General features: G+C 42.5%; 1 protein-coding gene across 1 annotated transcript in view; it reads right to left on the bottom strand.

Moving 5' to 3' along the window:
• The window catches only part of oga (O-GlcNAcase), a 44,632-nt gene that overhangs the window by 22,453 nt on the left and 4,567 nt on the right, over window positions 1-17,612 (bottom strand). The window contains exons 4-9 of the mRNA XM_084320989.1: window positions 14,927-15,057; window positions 14,015-14,186; window positions 10,927-11,025; window positions 9,798-10,082; window positions 9,239-9,397; window positions 7,165-7,355 (exon numbers count right to left, since the gene is read on the bottom strand). Coding sequence (XP_084177115.1) covers window positions 7,165-7,355; window positions 9,239-9,397; window positions 9,798-10,082; window positions 10,927-11,025; window positions 14,015-14,186; window positions 14,927-15,057 — 1,037 coding nt within the window. The remainder of the gene's footprint in view (window positions 1-7,164; window positions 7,356-9,238; window positions 9,398-9,797; window positions 10,083-10,926; window positions 11,026-14,014; window positions 14,187-14,926; window positions 15,058-17,612) is intronic.

Genomic DNA, 17,612 nt, shown 5'->3' with positions numbered 1-17,612 from the left:
ATTGCATAGTATATTGTATGGTACAGCAACAGTCTCTGGAGCGCAACAGTAAGAAGCATTATGTACTTTCTCAGTCAGTGCTAAGTGCAGACGCCTTATGCAGAATCACTTTTCACATCAAAACAATCAAAAGAATGCATGTTAAAAAAAAAGTTTTAAGGGAATCGAACTCGTCACAAACGGACCATACGATCCACAGCCAAGCAGCGTTACCAATTGAGCTAGTTGTCGATGGTAAAAAAGGGGGGATTACTGCTACATAATGCTGCCGCGACGGAGCTCCGCCGCGACAATATTATTAAACAGCGGCTCTGTCATTGAAGTGGGAAAAGTGAGCCGTATTGTATATTAGTACATTGCATAGTATATTGTATAGCGTATGGTAACTCTGCGGCGTTGAAGGCGGAAAGCGGCGGTGAACCACGGCAGCCTCGTTGCCGCGTCCTGGGGCTGCCACGGGGCGTGGCCGCGGCGGGTCACGTGCCTGTCGGGGCCAATCGGGCCTACCCCGGAAATAGGAACGGTTGCGGAACTGATACAGGCGGTCAGGTCAGGTCTGGGCGCCTGCTCAGCGAAAGGCAGGAAATGGTGAAGGCAGCGTGACCTCCCACACGTTACTCTTCACCAATGAGAGTCCTCGCTGCCAGGTGATAAGAGAGCCACTGGCTGTCTCCACATGTGTCGGAGGAAGCATGTGGTAGACTTCAGGGTTCCCTTGTACCGACCAGTAGGAGGAACATGCGCACAACAACCAGATAGGGGAGGGGGGGAATTGGCATAACGACTAAATTGGGATGGGGAGAAAAACAGAAAATCAGGCGGCGAAAAAGATATTAAAAAATATATATATTTAAAAACGGGTAAAAGAGGACACCGGGATGCTGGGCTGTTCATTCCTTACGATGCTTGGCCACCCATTGATTGCTCATTCGAGAGCCCGTCCCTTGCTGAAATCATTCATACGAATTAGTTCATGGATTTGCGCATGCCGATGTCACGGGATAGGCTATGTAAAGGACACTGGGATTAATAATAATAACTTTATTTGTATAGCACTTTTCATACAGAGGTTGCAGTTCAAAGTGCTTCACAACAGTAAAAAATACAGGCATAAGCGAGCATAAAAAGATAGACAGGTAGCAAGGCATGGCAAATCACAGTGTTTCACATTAGGATCTAGCATCCCAATAGGCTCTCCGCTTACAGTTTTCAGTAACACAAATAGTAAAAATAGTTTAAAATTATTCAGTTTAAAAATAGTCAAAAAATTATAAAATAGAACGGACATAAAAAACCAGGCAGAGCTCATTCAGGCACCTCCGCTTTGCCTGCCTATTTATTTTTGTTACAAGCTGCGTTTCGTTAAAGCCTATTTATTTTTGTTACAAGCTGTGTTTCGTTAAAGCCTGTGTAAAGTTAATTTGTTTCAATGTACCGGTAGGCACCTGCGGCTTATAGACATGTGCGGCTTATTTATGGTAAAAATATATATATTTTTTTAATTCAGTGGGTGCGTTTTATATTCAGGTCCGGAAATTACGGTAAGTCATGTATTTATTTACTGAAATCAGGTCAATTGAGAATCTGTTTTACAATGATGAGCTGGCAGAATGTCCCCAAGGGGATCAATAAAGCAATATCTTGTGTTATCCCGTCTTATCTAAGTGCACATGTCAGGACAACACTCTGCCACAATTGACCTCCGATCGCAACCACCGTGGTGGAACTGGACTCAACAATTATGTCGTAGACGGATCTTCGTGATCGATATAGGTTTAAAAGTGAAACACATACACAAACAAGGTAGGCTACATGTAGGTTAACACTTTAACTGCCAGAAGACGAGTTTAGGCGTCCTTCCCCGCCATGCTCAAGTTGCCGAAGACGCCGTAACTAGTCTTTGATATCAATATTTCAAAAATCTGTGATCGGAATCATATTTTCCATCCGCAGCCTTCACACACAGTTCAGAGCTCCTCTCAATCCTCTAGCGGTTCAAGAGCGCCATCTGGTGGCCGATCGGCAGAAGCGCCAAACAGGAAGTGATGTGGCTGAAGTGCTGTTCACCCATATTACTTCCGGCCACTCTCTATAGCTCCTGCGACTCCATCTTGACACAATACATAGCGATCCGTTGCCAATAACTCGATAAACAACATGATTTGGACGTATATACCATTATACAACATGGAAATGGACCGGGTATTTTTACATCCCATAATGGAAAACTGTCTACCCCACGGCCCGCGGAGACTGGGGTGAGTTTTAGCGTGTAATATTTCCGTGTTCGACACTAACTGCTATGATGAACATTTAACCCACATTAGATGAATGGTATAACGCTGCCCACGGAATTATAAACGCCCCCTCGCCCATCCGGTCAACATCAGATGACGTGTAGTAACTTCCAGAAGTCCGTCCAGTTGGATTTTTTTATATCGCGCCGATTGCTATCAAACTGTATTTGATCATCAATATAATGCATTTGGGGCTATAAATCACGTTCTGGAGAAAGCTGCAGAAAGAGATGAAAACATACTTATACTTTAGATCATATTTTAGTATGAATATGTGAATGAAAAAGTTTAACGTTCATACACCCTGAACAATACATATAGGACATTGAATGGGCCCTAATAATGGCAATTTAGCAATAGAATTTAAAAAGTTATAGCCCTGCAAAGAAGGGGAACTTCTCCATAGACAAATAGAGCTGGCAACCTATGGTATATCATGAATTTAGCCTTAGGCAATCAAAGTGTTAAACAAGCTTTGCTGAGAGGAGTGTTTTTCCAGTGGCCACCTGGGAGAACACTGAGGTGGAGAGGGGAATCCAGCTTGCTTGTGTATAGAGGAGTGTTCCCACTGGCCACCTGGGAGAACACGGAGGTGGAGAGGGGGATTCTCAAACTACGGGTCGTGACCCAAAGTGGGGTCGAGGGTAGGTGACAGTGGGGTCGAGCATTGTCAAGTAAAAAAAAAATATATAAATACAAATCTATCATTTTAATTTTTTTTAATGTTCTGGCAGCGTGAACACTTTCGGCAACCAACATGCCCTTCCGCGTTGCTTTGATTGGCCGAGCGCGCGCATGCGCATGAGCCGTGACGCGCTCCTCAGAGGCAGGAATCCTAAGCTCCCCCTTAAGCTCCAGGAGAGAGGAGAGAGGCTGAAAACCTGCAGTTCTTGCCCAACTGATGGAAGCCGAATCCCGGATCGGATTTTTCTGATGAATACCCCCAAAACATGGAGGTCCCGAACGCAATTTATACAAATGGAAGTATTGATTGCGCCGTAACGAATGATTAAAAAAATATACCGTTAACTGGAATATGTTGTGCCTTTACACATATGTTGGATTATGTCATTGGTTTCTATCTTTTGGCGCTTTTTTGGTGGTCCGTGACTCATGACTGGAGACTAGCTCTGCTAGCACACATAGCCTACTGTGTACAGACAGTTTCAAACTGTATTTTAAATTAGAAAGCAAACAAAATAAAAGAGAAAAATAAATCTCAATTTGGTCAGTATTGTCATTTGGACAAGCAAAGCCATTACTTTAAGTTGCAGGCAAGAAAGACAAGTCTGTCCACCGTCTCTGGTTTTAAAACTGCCCTGTTGCAGGTCACAAAAATATATCACGATATTTATCGTTATCGTTATATCGCCCAGCCCTAGCGTGTACCCCGATCTGTGCCGTCTATGGCCTTTTCGTGACCATTTTCGCGATATTTCATGATCTTTGCGGAGCTATTGTATATTCTATATTATAGCTATGGAGACAATAGTATGGCTCATTTGACAGAAACTATTTGTAGTACAACATGTAAGAAAGGGTTTGTTTCTACATACCTTCGTTTGTTCACAATTCCAATATAAACATTGCCTCGTTTCACTAAAATCGTTTATCCGAAGCAGCGATCATATAAACGCATGTTTTATGATGGAGTTTTGGTAAAGTACACGTGTTTTAGATGTACTCCATTTCTCACGTCGAGTCCAAACGTGTCTTGAATCAGAACAGGATCAATACATATGCCTTCATCCGTCTACTTCATCTGCTCTGGCCAGACTATACCACGGAGCCGAATAGGTTTCTTCATCGGTCGATTTGATTATAGTTGTTTTACGTTTTACAAGTAGTGCTTGGTCCAACATCATAGTCTGGTGGAAACGCACCTTATCATCCATAATCATCATCCATAAGCTGTTTCGTCTTCTTCATATATCCAATAGTTTGCTCGCCATTGCATTGCAGCCAGGTTACTATTGTGTGCTCGGGTCGGACTATACCATGGAGCCGAATAGGTTTCCTCATCGGTCGATTTGATTATAGTTGTTTTACGTTTTACCAGTAGTGCTAGTCCAACAAACGCACCTTATTGTCCATAATCATCATCCATATTGTCTTTTTCATAATATCCAATAGTTCGCTCTAGGGCAGGGGTCAGCAACCTTTTTGACATGGAGTGCCTGGTTGAAATATAGTTGTAACTAGTGTGCCTCAACAATATTCCATGCATCGTAATTTTTTTCTTCTAATAATCAGGTATTTTTAATGATAATTTTTACATTATTACATCATTATTGTTATTGTTATTATTAACAATATTATTATGATGGTTGTATCAACCCTAAATCTGAGTTGGGGGGGGGGAATGCAATGCAGACAAACGGCTGCATATAGTGCGACCATTTCACTCACATTTGCCCATTCATTTGTGGACACATCACACACCATCGGTGTGTGTACTGTACGTGTGCTGTCATAGCTCCACCTACAGGCCTAATGGAGAACACCAGGAGAACCAGTTTTCAATCCATAATAAGTTAACAGAAAAATAAGTACACAACCACATTATTTCAACCTAATAAAACTATGTTTATTGTCATTGTTTTAAGAACACAAGTTGACTTGGTAATACTCACATTTTGAGTAAAAAAAATGGCTTTTAACATGTGCAATGTTCAATGAAATAATAGAAAAATGAATAATAAAATGTCACAATGTCACAATGGTGACCTTAATAATGTTTTTGTTATAAGGCTCTGCAAATGTTACTGAATGATGTAGCAATGTATTTCCAGCTAAATTGAAATAAACAAATAAAGGGTCTCAATTAAATATGTGTAGTGTCACATGACACAGCACACAGATCAGAACACAGATCAGCACACAGGACACCTCAGAAGAACACAGCTTCATCTAACGAGGCGTCGCAAGGTTTAACTGAGGCTAACATGATGGCACACACACAGTGCACACACAAAGCACACCCTCCTCCTCCTCCTCCTCCTCCTCCTCCTCCAATCTCTCCACCAGATCTCTCTCTCTCAGCTATAGAGAGAGAGAGAGAGAGAGAGAGAGAGAGCGAGAGCGAGAGAGACATGACGCAAGGTTCAGCACCACACACAGTGGACAGCTCCCCTAGCCCTACACATACGCATGCATAATAATAATATATGCGCGATTGTGCGTATGCTCTATTATGCGTAGAGCCCTGCATATGCACGTTCAAGTTAACAAGCAAACCGATGTATAGGAAAATAAACAGCAGCCTACCTGTCGCGACAGTGAGATCCCTGGCCCTGTTTTGCCTGGCTGAGCTCCGTTATTTGGGGGGTGTAATTAGTCACTTTAAGCTGGCTGCTGGACACATGCTTCGGAGTGGTCGGTTGTCAATCGACTCCGGGATGTTTTCTGACATTTCATTGATGCGTCGCTCGACACTTCGAGCTGACACTGGGATATCTTTTATCCTTGCTTTTATTTTCTCTTTATTTGGCAAGCCTTCAAACAAAACATCTGAGGTACAGATAAAAGCCTCCTTAATATACTCGCCATCCGTGAATGGCTTTCCACGTTTTGCAATGCAATGAGCAATGCGAAAGCTTGCTTCAGTTGCGTGGTTTTGAGCGCGCGTGAACACTTTGAGGGTGCTGGCTTGCTTCCCATACCTGGCGACGGCACGTTTAATAGATTCTGCCTTATCCGCCTGATCCTTGAAACTTGTTTTATGCTTAGTCTCGAAATGGCGTTTCACAGATGACGTTTGGCAAACTACATTTTCCAAACAGAAAGAACACATAGCACGGTCCTTCTGAAGGTCCACAAACCCGTAATCGTCTGTCCACGAGGGCTGGAATGTCCGAATTTGCTTTGATTTCTTAGCGGGGGTTGCCATCATGACACTGCACAGAGTCCTCAGCACTGTGTGTTACCTGGCGCGACTGCTGCGGGAGGCCGGCGGGAGGCCGGCTACAGCGGAGCACATGGGAACAGCTGATTGCTGTCATAATATAGGGGTGTGCAGAACAGTCGACTTACAAAAAAGAACCTGTGGGAGGATTTCAACAAGAGATATGCGACAACAGTGCAAAACATTTCACTATAATATTTCAAAGCGAAGTAATAAAAAAAAAAAAAAAAAAAATTATTATGCTGCCCCCCCCCCCCCGCGTGCCTATGGAAATGGTCCCGCGTGCCTAAGCAGGCACGCGTGCCTAGGGTTGCCGACCCCTGCTCTAGGGCCTAGAGTCTAGGCGATCGCGATTCTCAAACGTGTTCTGCTTACTGCTGCTCACAAAGAGTACCTTGTTGTTTGGGGGCTGTGTGGGGGCTGGTACGAACACACTAATAGCTGGCCCATGATGTTCATAAGGTAGGCGATACTGCCACCTGGTGGATTTCTATCGTCATTGCAATTCCAACGTTATGCCAGGAGGCTCCGGGGGACTGTGTAGAACAGGGATCAAAGGAAAAATATCAAAGGATCTAAAAACTAGTTTACTCGTTATTGGCGCTCAACGCTTGGCGGCCAATAACGAGTTTACTCGTGATTGCCGCTGAATGAGTTAAGTGTGGGGTCACCAAATAAAATCCTAAATAAGATAGGGTCGTGGTATAGAAAAGTTTGAGAACCCCTGCTCTAGTGTATAGAGGAGTGTTTTTCCAGTGGCCACCTGGGAGAACACTGAGGTGGAGAGGGGGACCCAGCTCTCTCTCGCACGGCTAGAGAAGGGAGGGGGTTAGGGGACATCGTCTCTCTAGGTGTGAGATTCAAGCTATTGTTAGGACAACAAAGGAATAACTCCACGCTTCCCTCGGAAAAGCGGAGGTTCGTCAATTACAAGATTCCAATAATGCCATGAACAAAGCATACCTCCTCCTCCTCCTGCGGTCTCTTGGCCATGGGGTGTGCGTGTGGATCCAGGCAGAGGGGCGGCACGGTGGGGGACATGATGGGCTGCTGGAACACCGTGGTGACCGCGGTGGAGGAGCAGAGTGCCGGGACGCCCGGGGACACCACATCTATGGCTGAGCTCTTGGCACCGCTGTGAGACACCTGCCGGCCTGAAGGGGGAAAGGGAAGAGTCTGAAGTCCTTCTTTCACCAAACGTGACGATAGCAAAACACACACACAGGGCTTAGAACTGAACAGTCACATCTGGATCCTGACAAAAAGATTCCCTGCCAACATAGATTATCCTTGAAAGTAACAATATAAGCATGTTTGGTTGATATGAAGCCAGAAAAGCTAAGAGCATTACGTTGTAACACATAAAACAAGCAGTCGCAGGTATGCAAAGGTTGATATTTTTACCGGCCACAATGACAAATTCTAGACAGCCATTGGCTGGTAAATACTGGCTAACGGAAACCCTGCACACAGCTTATAAAAACGTGATTTAATTATATGTCAAAACCTTATTTTAAAGCCGATTAAACACAATACTGTTGATATTTTAAAATGCCATGTCAAATTGAATAGGCTATATTTGCTACTGAATGCGTTTTTTAAAACGTACCATGTTATATGGACTTAATTCACCATAAAATGTATCTCAATGTAAAGTTATTTTCCCAAATAAGCCCATTTATTTCCCCATATCAGATATGAATGAGCTTTTTCCAAATGTATCACCGGCGCCAAGTCAACAGACCGTGTCTGCGCTGTCCTTTCTGCACCACAGTTGCACAGAGATGGATGTTCCCTCTCTGTCGTGTTCTGTACAGCATGCAGCTAGATGGATGTTCTGTACAGCATGCAGCTAAATGGACGTTCCCTCTCTGTCGTGTTTTCCAAGCACCATTTTTCACTTTAAAAGGCCATTTGAAAGGATAGAATTCACTTTTAAATGCTGTTTTTTATAGAAATAAAATCGGATTCAATATTTATGGCTTAAAACCACTTTGACAATTAGTTATCCTTTAAATAATAAAAAATATATATCTTGATTCAGAACAATTTTATCATGGATGAACAAAACGTGAATGGTTGATTTGAATTTCAATTACTTTTTAACACTTTCAGTGCCCAGCAGGGGGCACTCATTTAGTGCTTGAATGCCCACATCCACTAATCTATGTTTTAAATTATGGCTATGTGTCTAATCTGCCCGTCGCATTATCAATGACCTATTTCCAGTCAACATTGTCGAAGCAGATTGTTTTTTTATCGGTTCATTTCCGTTTCATAGCATTTAGAAAACCCCTCGTTTTCACGGAGAAAAAAGAGGATTCCATGATAATCGCCCCGTACTGTAATATTCTAGAGCGTTGTCATTTGTCGGCCTATTTATGAATCGTTTTCAAATAAACGCTAGATTATCGATAGTATATGTGTACGTGTGCACGCTGGTGCCGCACGCTGAAAATCGATTCTCTGAGGTCCTGATCACTCTTAGAGTCAAACAGCCATATCACATAAAAGCTTATATCTCCGTGAAAACGGGTCTGATTATCCTAAGACTGATAACATAGATTCCTTATCCCTTCATCGATGGATCAATACTTGCATACAGTACTCATCACGCAGCACGCAATCCACAAGGTACAGGCTTTTCCATTCCTTATTAGGGCAGCGGAACAGGTGGAGCAGCCACCTCCATTACAGTACTAGGAGTCTAAACTTCTGACCTGGTTATTTCAATGGTTTACTAAATGGAAAAACTACCATATGCCTCCTCCAATACAGTCACCGGTTTCCCTGGACAGCCAGGAGGTTCACTGGGAGAGTGTTACGCACGCCGAGGTTCACAATATCTCTCCCAGATCGCCTCCCTGTTTGTTGGAACAGCCCAACCAGTAAGAGGCGCCGCTGATGCAACGATCAGAGAACACCGCCCAAATTGTGTTCATAACCAAGCCGGAAGTAACGCCACCGGGGATAGAACCCATGTCTCATGGGCGAGTGGTGTTTTACCGCTACACTACCCAGATGCCCCTCCTCTTACTGTTGTATTGATGAGGAACACCGAACTCCCCCAGCCACTCTGTGAGGGCCAGTCTGAGGGCCAGCTGAGGACTGTAGAGCATGTCTGTCTCCGGCTCCTCATCACTGCCCTCGTTCTCCAACTTGATCTGGATGGAGACCGTGCTGTCCTCACCATCCGCTGGTGGGGAGGGGTGCAGAGAGAGAGAGAGGGAGGGGGGAGAGAGAGGGGGAGAGAGAGAGGGGGAGGGGGGAGAGAGGGAGAGGGAGAGGGAGAGAAAGAAGAAAGAGGGAGGGGGCAGAGAGAAAGAGAGAGAGAGAAAGTTACTTGATTAGATGATATATACATAAATACTTCATCATGTCATGCCAATAAAAAACATTTGAATTTGGAATTTGAATTTGGCTTGAGACACATAACTCTCATCTTACCCTGATAATTACAAAGGGCGATCTCACCGTTTGAGAAAACCATTCAGAGAGAGAGAGAGAGAGAGAGAGAGAGAGAGAGAGAGAGAGAGAGAGATAGAGAGATGTAAAACTCTAAACATTCAATTCAATGCTTTCCCTGTCATACTTACTCATGACCACATCCTTGCGGACGCCGTTCATGTTGGACTTGTACCAGGTTGCCAGGGTGTGGATGGCCACGAAGTTGGACTCAAACTCGCAATTGGGGTTGGTGAGGACGCCCTTTAGCCTGGGGATGAGCTCTGTGGAGCGGCCCTTGTAGGGGCCCAGGAAGAGCCTCTTCTGGTCATAGTCATTGGCGTGAATGTTGTCCCAGATGACAGGGGCTCTCCTCAGGATCTTGGAGACCTCTTCGATGGACTCCACCGTGATGTCTTTGGAGACCACCTTAGGACCTGGAGAGGTGACACCAGGCATCAACACCAGTCACAAGAGACAGAACTCACACTTTACTATAAAAGGTGCTGTAAGTGGTATTCTTTTGTTTGTTTGATCTACATGTTAAAAATAATAGCTCTACATTCCGACAACCATCACTGATATAGATTAGTCAGTAACTTGGGTCTCTCAGTCCTTCCTCTCTGCAATAAACAGAAAATATATGTTATGGTATCCCTTCCCATGTTATCCAAATCAGGAGAGAGAAGTCTACACTGCAGAAATGGTCAAAAATAAGAAACAAAAGCTAGTTTTAAGCAAATGTCCTTGAAACAAGTACATCTATCTACCAGTGCAGTAAGCAAATTTGGCTTGGCAAGATTTCTTGAAATAAGTACAAATATCTAGGGTTCTCTCTCCTGATTGGATAAAGTGGAAAGGGATACCAAAAAATGTATGTTCCGTTTACTGCAGAGCGGAGAGACTGGGAGACCCATGTTACTGACTAAACACTCTATATCAGTAATGTCTGTTGGAATGTAGAACTAATTAATACATATTTTAACAAATAAATACCGCTTACATTATTCTTGTTTGTCAGGAACCCAAACACAATGAGGTACTGCTAGCAGAAAGCTAGTTCATAACATTAATGAAAGCATTTAACCCTTTCACGACCACACTACAGAAGGTTAACCATTTCACTACCACACTACGGTTAACCGCCTGTAGTCTGGTCGTGAAAGGGATAACCCTTTGGGTGGCAGTGAAAGGGTCCATCTTCTGTATTGTCGCAGTGAAAGGGTTAACCGTGGGGTAGTGAAAGGGTTAATAATGCTTGTGTTGGTGTCTCAGACTCACCTGTCCATAACACCTCAATGCCAGGCAGCAGCTTCTCCCCCACTGTATGGAGGTAGGGGGACTGGCCCACATTTGGGTAGCAGAATGTTCCACAGTACTCTGGATTTCAGAAAGATAAATACATGATCAGTTTTACATTATGTTCATTCATCTTGTTTTTACATCCAAAAGGGTAACATTGGTAATGGGATCCGACATTGTATTTTTGTAATGCAATGTAATGTAGGGATGTGCAAGGATATCCGGTCATTTAAAATTAACCGGATATTATTAACTCCTTCAGAGCCACGCCCCTTTGACCATATTAGGGCTAGCGTGCCAATAAGGAAGTCAATGGGAGGACGGGGAAATTTGCGAACGCTTAAACTACCGGTATATCTTAAATTATGGCTATGGGTCTAAAACACCCCTCGCTTATCAATGACTTGCTTGCAGTCAACATGTACAAAACTGATATTTTCAAATAAACGCTAGATTATCGATAGTATATGTGTACTTATGCACGCTAGAGAAGCGGGCTGAAAAATCGATTATCCATGCCGTGGTCAGCGCTAACGTTACGCACACGCGCGCTGCGATGGCGGAGAAAAAAACATCTGATTAACCCAAGACTGGTAAAATAGAGTCCTTACCTCACATCAGATGTTCTGCAAAAAGATTAATCCAATTCCTGATCGCCATTCCAAATATTGATCGCGTTTATTGATCCAACGTTATAGCACCAAAACACACAATCGACGCTGCTCCCAGCCTCACCAAAACACGATACTGCTTGCCCGAAAAGGGAAACCCCGGGACCCGAATTGTATTTATTATTTGTATGTCTTTTAGTCTACTCTCATTCTGATTTAATTACTGGACTGTCATTATTGTTATTATTATTTCTGTTATAGTCCTGTGATTTATCGTTGATTATTACTGTTACTGTATTGTTTGTCTTGTTTCATGTAAAAAAGGGAAAATAAAAAACATTTGTTCAAAAAGAAAAAGATGGTAATAAGCAAATGAGCGAGGAATAGACCATTTCCTGCTTGCTGCTAGTGCCAAGCAACAGCTGAGGGTAAATTAAAATAATGAGAATCTCTCGCTCAGAGAGACAACACATTCTTAAGAGAAGGAAAGAAACGTTAACATCATGACCAATGCCCCTGTCTACGCATACTGAAAACTGAGTAATTTCTCAGGTCAATGAGGACCATGGAGAGATCCCTGCAGCCTGCCATCAGGTCAACCAGGACCATGGAGAGATCCCTGCAGCCTGCCATCAGGTCAACCAGGACCATGGAGAGATCCCTGCAGCCTGCCATCAGGCCAATCAGGACCATGGAGAGATCCCTGCAGCCTGCCATCAGGCCAATCAGGACCATGGAGAGATCCCTGCAGCCTACCACAATGTCAGTTCATATGTGCAAATTTGTGTTGTTGAGTGTTGTGAGATTTTTCACCAACACTATTGGTGAGGACAAGAATTGTGTGCTATAATTAGGGCTGTCAATATTAACGTGTTCATTTTATCGATTAAAAGACTAGGCAAGCCTACTTAAGCCGGACCCAGATTATGCCAGTGTGAGACTCGCGCAATGTGCATTTCAATAATGGGGAGTCAGTCAGCCTGTCAATCACTCAGTAACTGACACCGGCTCGTATCTGGCCCTCCGGGTCCAGCCAAAAAAGTATGCAACCCGTGTTACCAAGTAACAAATCATCGTTAGCTCTCAGTCTCAGAATGGTAGTCAGAATCAGAAGCCTGCACCATTAGCGTTAGCATGTAGCCTAGCCATGGCAGACTATTTGATTCCTTAACGGCTCGAAATTGCCTGGGTTTTGGTCATATGCTCCCGAAATGCTCGCGCTGTTAGGCTACTTCTATGTGCAGTGAAAACTACTCGAATGCTTTATAACCTAGTCATTGATTTAGTTCAGGGTAATCTAAGATTAGCCGCAGAGCTAACGCTAGTTAGCGTGAGCTAACGCTAGCTAATCAAGCTCACAGAGAGAGATAAACAGCCGACAGCGGATAGTACAGGACAGTACAAATACAATACAAAAGCGGGTGGGGGCTGTTGTGTAAACCTTGTACTCTTTAGTTCACATATAATAAGAGACGGATTATTTGCTTGCTCCACTAGTGCACAACAACACACACCAACTCTCGTCACAACGCTTTACGGTATTTTCACAGCACTGTCGCAACATTACCGTAAAACGTGAACACCGTTGTGACCCACTCGCTCCACTAGTGAGGGTGAGGACTGGTCTCGCCCTCTGCTGGCGCGTGTGTGCACTACACTCAAAACTCTGTTTCACTGTAAAAGAAACTGAAGCGCATCTGTGATTTTGACGGTGACGGACGGTATTGATTTTTAATACCGTCGGGATTTCTAAATACCCTGGTATACCGTAATACCGTCATACCGCCCAAGCTCACGCCAAACCGGAAGTGGAGATCGGTGCATCGAGGAAATTTCTCCGGCAGTAATATCTTGTTACGTGGGTCCAGACAAACACTCGAGTGCATTTGGATCGCTTTCGAAACGCAATAATCGATATGATTTCGGCTTTTATTGCGCCATACATATAGCGTGTATAGGAAAGAAACGCCAATCGATAATCTATCATATGCGTCAGGGCCTATAACTAGTGTTTTTGGAATTACAACAGAAAAGCTTAAAAACATACTTATATTCTCGACGGTATTAACACAACAATGTATGAATGAAAAAATATAACGTTCCCACATCCGGAACGATAGATAATCGATGTTGAATGGGCCATAGTAATGCAGATATAATATTTAAAAGGTTATAGCCCTGCAAAGAAGGTAAACATCTCCATAGGCTTACAGCGGTGGCAGACTGGGTATAATGATGGGCACAATGCCCAGCGCCCAATGTGTTAATACAAGCAAATCATTCGATTGGCACGTTACTTATTATTATATATTTTTTTATCAATTTCACAACCCTAGTTATAATGTAATCTTTTTGTATACTTTGTGAAATTCACAGTATAAGTTGCTAACCTTCACCCCACACAAAAAAAATTTACAAAGTGCAATACCAAGCATGTTTAACAAGTGAGTGACTACCTGTGGGGCAGAAGAGGAATGTCTCTGGCTCTCCTAGGTACTGGTAGATCTCATTGGTGATGGACAGCTGGGCGTGTGCAAACGAGCTGAACACCTCTTTGTCGGCGGGGCACATGTTGTGGTCGATGTCATCAAACAGTAAGGCAAAGGACTTGCAGCCGAAGTGAGTGACCTGAGGGAGGGAGTAGGACAATGAAATCAATAATGATGGTTCATAGAATGGTGACACTTGCTCATCTAGCAGAATCTATTCTTGTTTTGAGGCAATATATGTGTAACGCCTATACTGCAGAAGCTAACCACACTAACTATGCAAACAGTGAAACTGAGAGAAATGGCTTTACGGTTCTTTGACTATCCAGTGATTTTGTAGTTACTGCAATTCTTTATACCCTCTTTCTCTAAAACAGAGTAAGATTGAACTCTGAAACTTTGCCACAAGATGAAACAGATATTAGAGTTAAATTTCACTCATAAATCAATTTTGAAAAAGACTGCAGTTACTGCGATTAGCTTCCGCAGGGCAGTGTAGACAGTGTCAGTGGAATTGTGTTGCTAGGGAACAGCGTTGGACCCAAGTTAATTTCCTGCTGCAGTGTTTGCTAATAGTATGCTAATATAATACTAATGCTAATATCATACTAATGCTGATAGGACGTCTGTTCTAGAATGTTTTTGTTTTTGTTGAAGCAGTCAATGTGTGGTATGTTGCCTTTTTTCACTTACTTTTCACCTGAAGAAAGAGCTGTGTTAAAACATCAGTGGTCATTAAAATGCCACAAAAGGGGGGAAGAATGTGGCCTTTTTCTCTCTTCGTCTCTCTCTTTTTTTTAAGGATATGCCCCAATAGACAGCAGCACCTAGTTGGGTGTGCAAACCTTTTTTCTTTAACTGAATGGAATGTTGCCATACCTGATCGAGTTTCCTCTTGAGTGTGGCAACCTCTTTCTGATTGGAGAAGGTGATGTCCAGTCCAGGGGAAATGGCATAGATGAACTCTATCCCATGCTCTTTGGAAGCACTGATCAGAGTCATGAGTTGCTCTAAGAGAGATGATAGAAGAGACCAATTGATTATTGTTCAGTAACTAATTAACTATTACTTGTTAAATGTATCTATATAACCATCAGCATGTTTAACAAGCAAGCTAGCTGGCTGCTGTCATTGCTAACAGCTAGCGGACAAAGCTGGCGTATTTCCGGGAACAAAAGTATTAATTCTGAAAGTTACATCACTGATGCTTGAAATGTGTGAACTTAGTGAAACAACATGGCAAAAACGTGCAAAACTTTGCTACAATGTAACAGTAAATATGGTCCCATCTCAATACACTACAGTGTAGTTGCCGGTAAAAACAAGGGAAATATATACGGTATATATTTTTTTTAGACAAAACGATATTTGCATAAACTATTCGATTTTTTTAAATAATTTAACGACATTTGAATATTGGAAAATCAATGCCCATCCCTACTCCGCATCCACTCCATCATTGCAGAAGACAACCTGTGTTCTGTAGGCAGGGCTCTGCACAAAGAAATTTAGGAGCACACAAAGAAAATTAGGAGCACAGTGAAAAAAGTACCAGAGTTTATTAACAAACTATTTATTACATGCATATTATACTGTGCGTGCATACTAAGGGCCAAACATCTGTGCAATAGCACCACCAAAATCACACATTGGTCCATGCCTACTAGACAAAGGATATACGTTGTCCAGCTGATTTTGTATGTTGTAGTGTTGTCACGATACCAACATTTTGACTTCGATACAGATAGGAAAGGTAATGGAATATATTATTAGATGACAGACATGGAAAGTTCTTTATTTCATTATAATTTTAATTAATATTACACTGTTGAAACGTAAATAATCAAATGATTGTTACAGCTGCTGAGCTATACTATAGCTAATGTCCATCAATATCTTCCTTTTGAAATAGGATCAGGAGAGAGGGGATGCAAAGCTTGCAGAGAGAGAGAGAGAGCAGATACATAGAGAGAGAGAGAGAGAGAGAGAGTTTTACCGCGACGAGGTGCGTTTAGACCATTGCTCGCGGACTTTTCCTTACACATAGAAACAGCGACGAGAGAGAGAGAGGGACGAGGTGCATTTAGACCATTGCTTGCAGAGTTTTCCTTACACATAAAAACAGCGTGACTCGTGAGATAAGTTGTCACAGAGCTGTCAAACGCAGGGCTGAATAGTTAGATGTCATACCTGTAGCTTCTAAAATTGAAGGTCCACACTGCTCTGTGTATATTATGAAATGACAATTGCGCTTTGACACGCCCACTACCCAAAACCATTACTTGCACACCGTGCTCCTAAATGATTTGTCCGGTTCGCACAAATCTATTTTAAGGGGCAAATGCGAGTGAAATGCTCGCACTGTAGAGCCCTGTCTGTAGGCAAAGAAACTATCGTGCCTCGTTTGTTCTAGGCATACGTATGGTATCGTGAGAACAAGCCTGACCAAGCCGGTCACACCGGACCCTTTGAGGCTACAGCAGCGAAAGTGTGTGGTGTGTTGAAAGCGCTGGTGGTCACAAATCTTTCTGTAGTGTACACGCTCCAGAACTTTAACTAAGCAATAGGAAAATGATTGTCGCTTTAAGTTAGCAAACCATGTGTCATTTTCCAGCCGGTTACAGGGGCAGACCAGCAGGCCTGCTAGGAGATACATGTAGTTAGAACAGGGTTTCCCCAAGTCTTTCCATACAAAGGATCCTAAATAGATATGCATTATAGGGATGCATCATGCACCAATCCGACTTTTTCAGTCCCGATACTGATACCTGGGTTTGGGTATCGGCCAATACCGATACCGATCCGATACCCATTGTCCAATCCCCCCCCCCCCCCCCCCCAAAAAATTATAAAAATAAAAAATGTAATCCACGTTTTTTTTTAATATATTAAAATATATTTTGATCACAAGTGTGTTTTTGATTTGTTGTAAACAAAGACAGAAAATAAACTTCATTCAATTAATAAACTGTATGCCTCACTGTCACTGTGTGGAAGAGACTAGGATCATTCTTTTGTGCAAGGCAACATCAGGCTTGACTTAAAACATTACTTTCCTAACTTAGTGAAACTAAATGTAACAAATTAACACAAATGTACTGAATGGTTATTTCTTATTTTATTTATTATTATAATTAAAAAAAACTAATAATAATAATAAAATCCTATATATATAATTTTTTTTTTTTTTTTTTATTATTGCAAAACAAAAATTATTAAAAGTCAGTACTCAACACACAATGCATAATGAAACTTTCAGTCAAGGTGGTTAAAATACATGCAAGTACAGAAACAAGATAAAACAAAAATAGTCTATAATAACATTTTAACCGTATACAGTGTATATCCCGCGAAATTACTATTATATAACTGTTAGTATAGAATATACCCCTAATACCTATTTTCTAAAACCCTACACACATATGCTCCAGCTCGAACCCCCCCCTCCCGGACCCCCTCTTGGATAGTACCTCCATTATCCCTCACTCCTAACCAGACACTACCACTATAAGCTAGCTTTTATTCTCTCCACCACTTCTACCCACATTGACATTTTGGATTCATT

Source organism: Notolepis coatsorum (assembly GCF_963971535.1).
Source record: "Notolepis coatsorum genome assembly, chromosome: 9".
Lineage (NCBI taxonomy): Eukaryota > Metazoa > Chordata > Actinopteri > Aulopiformes > Paralepididae > Notolepis > Notolepis coatsorum.
This window is presented reverse-complemented; position numbering and strand designations above follow the sequence as displayed.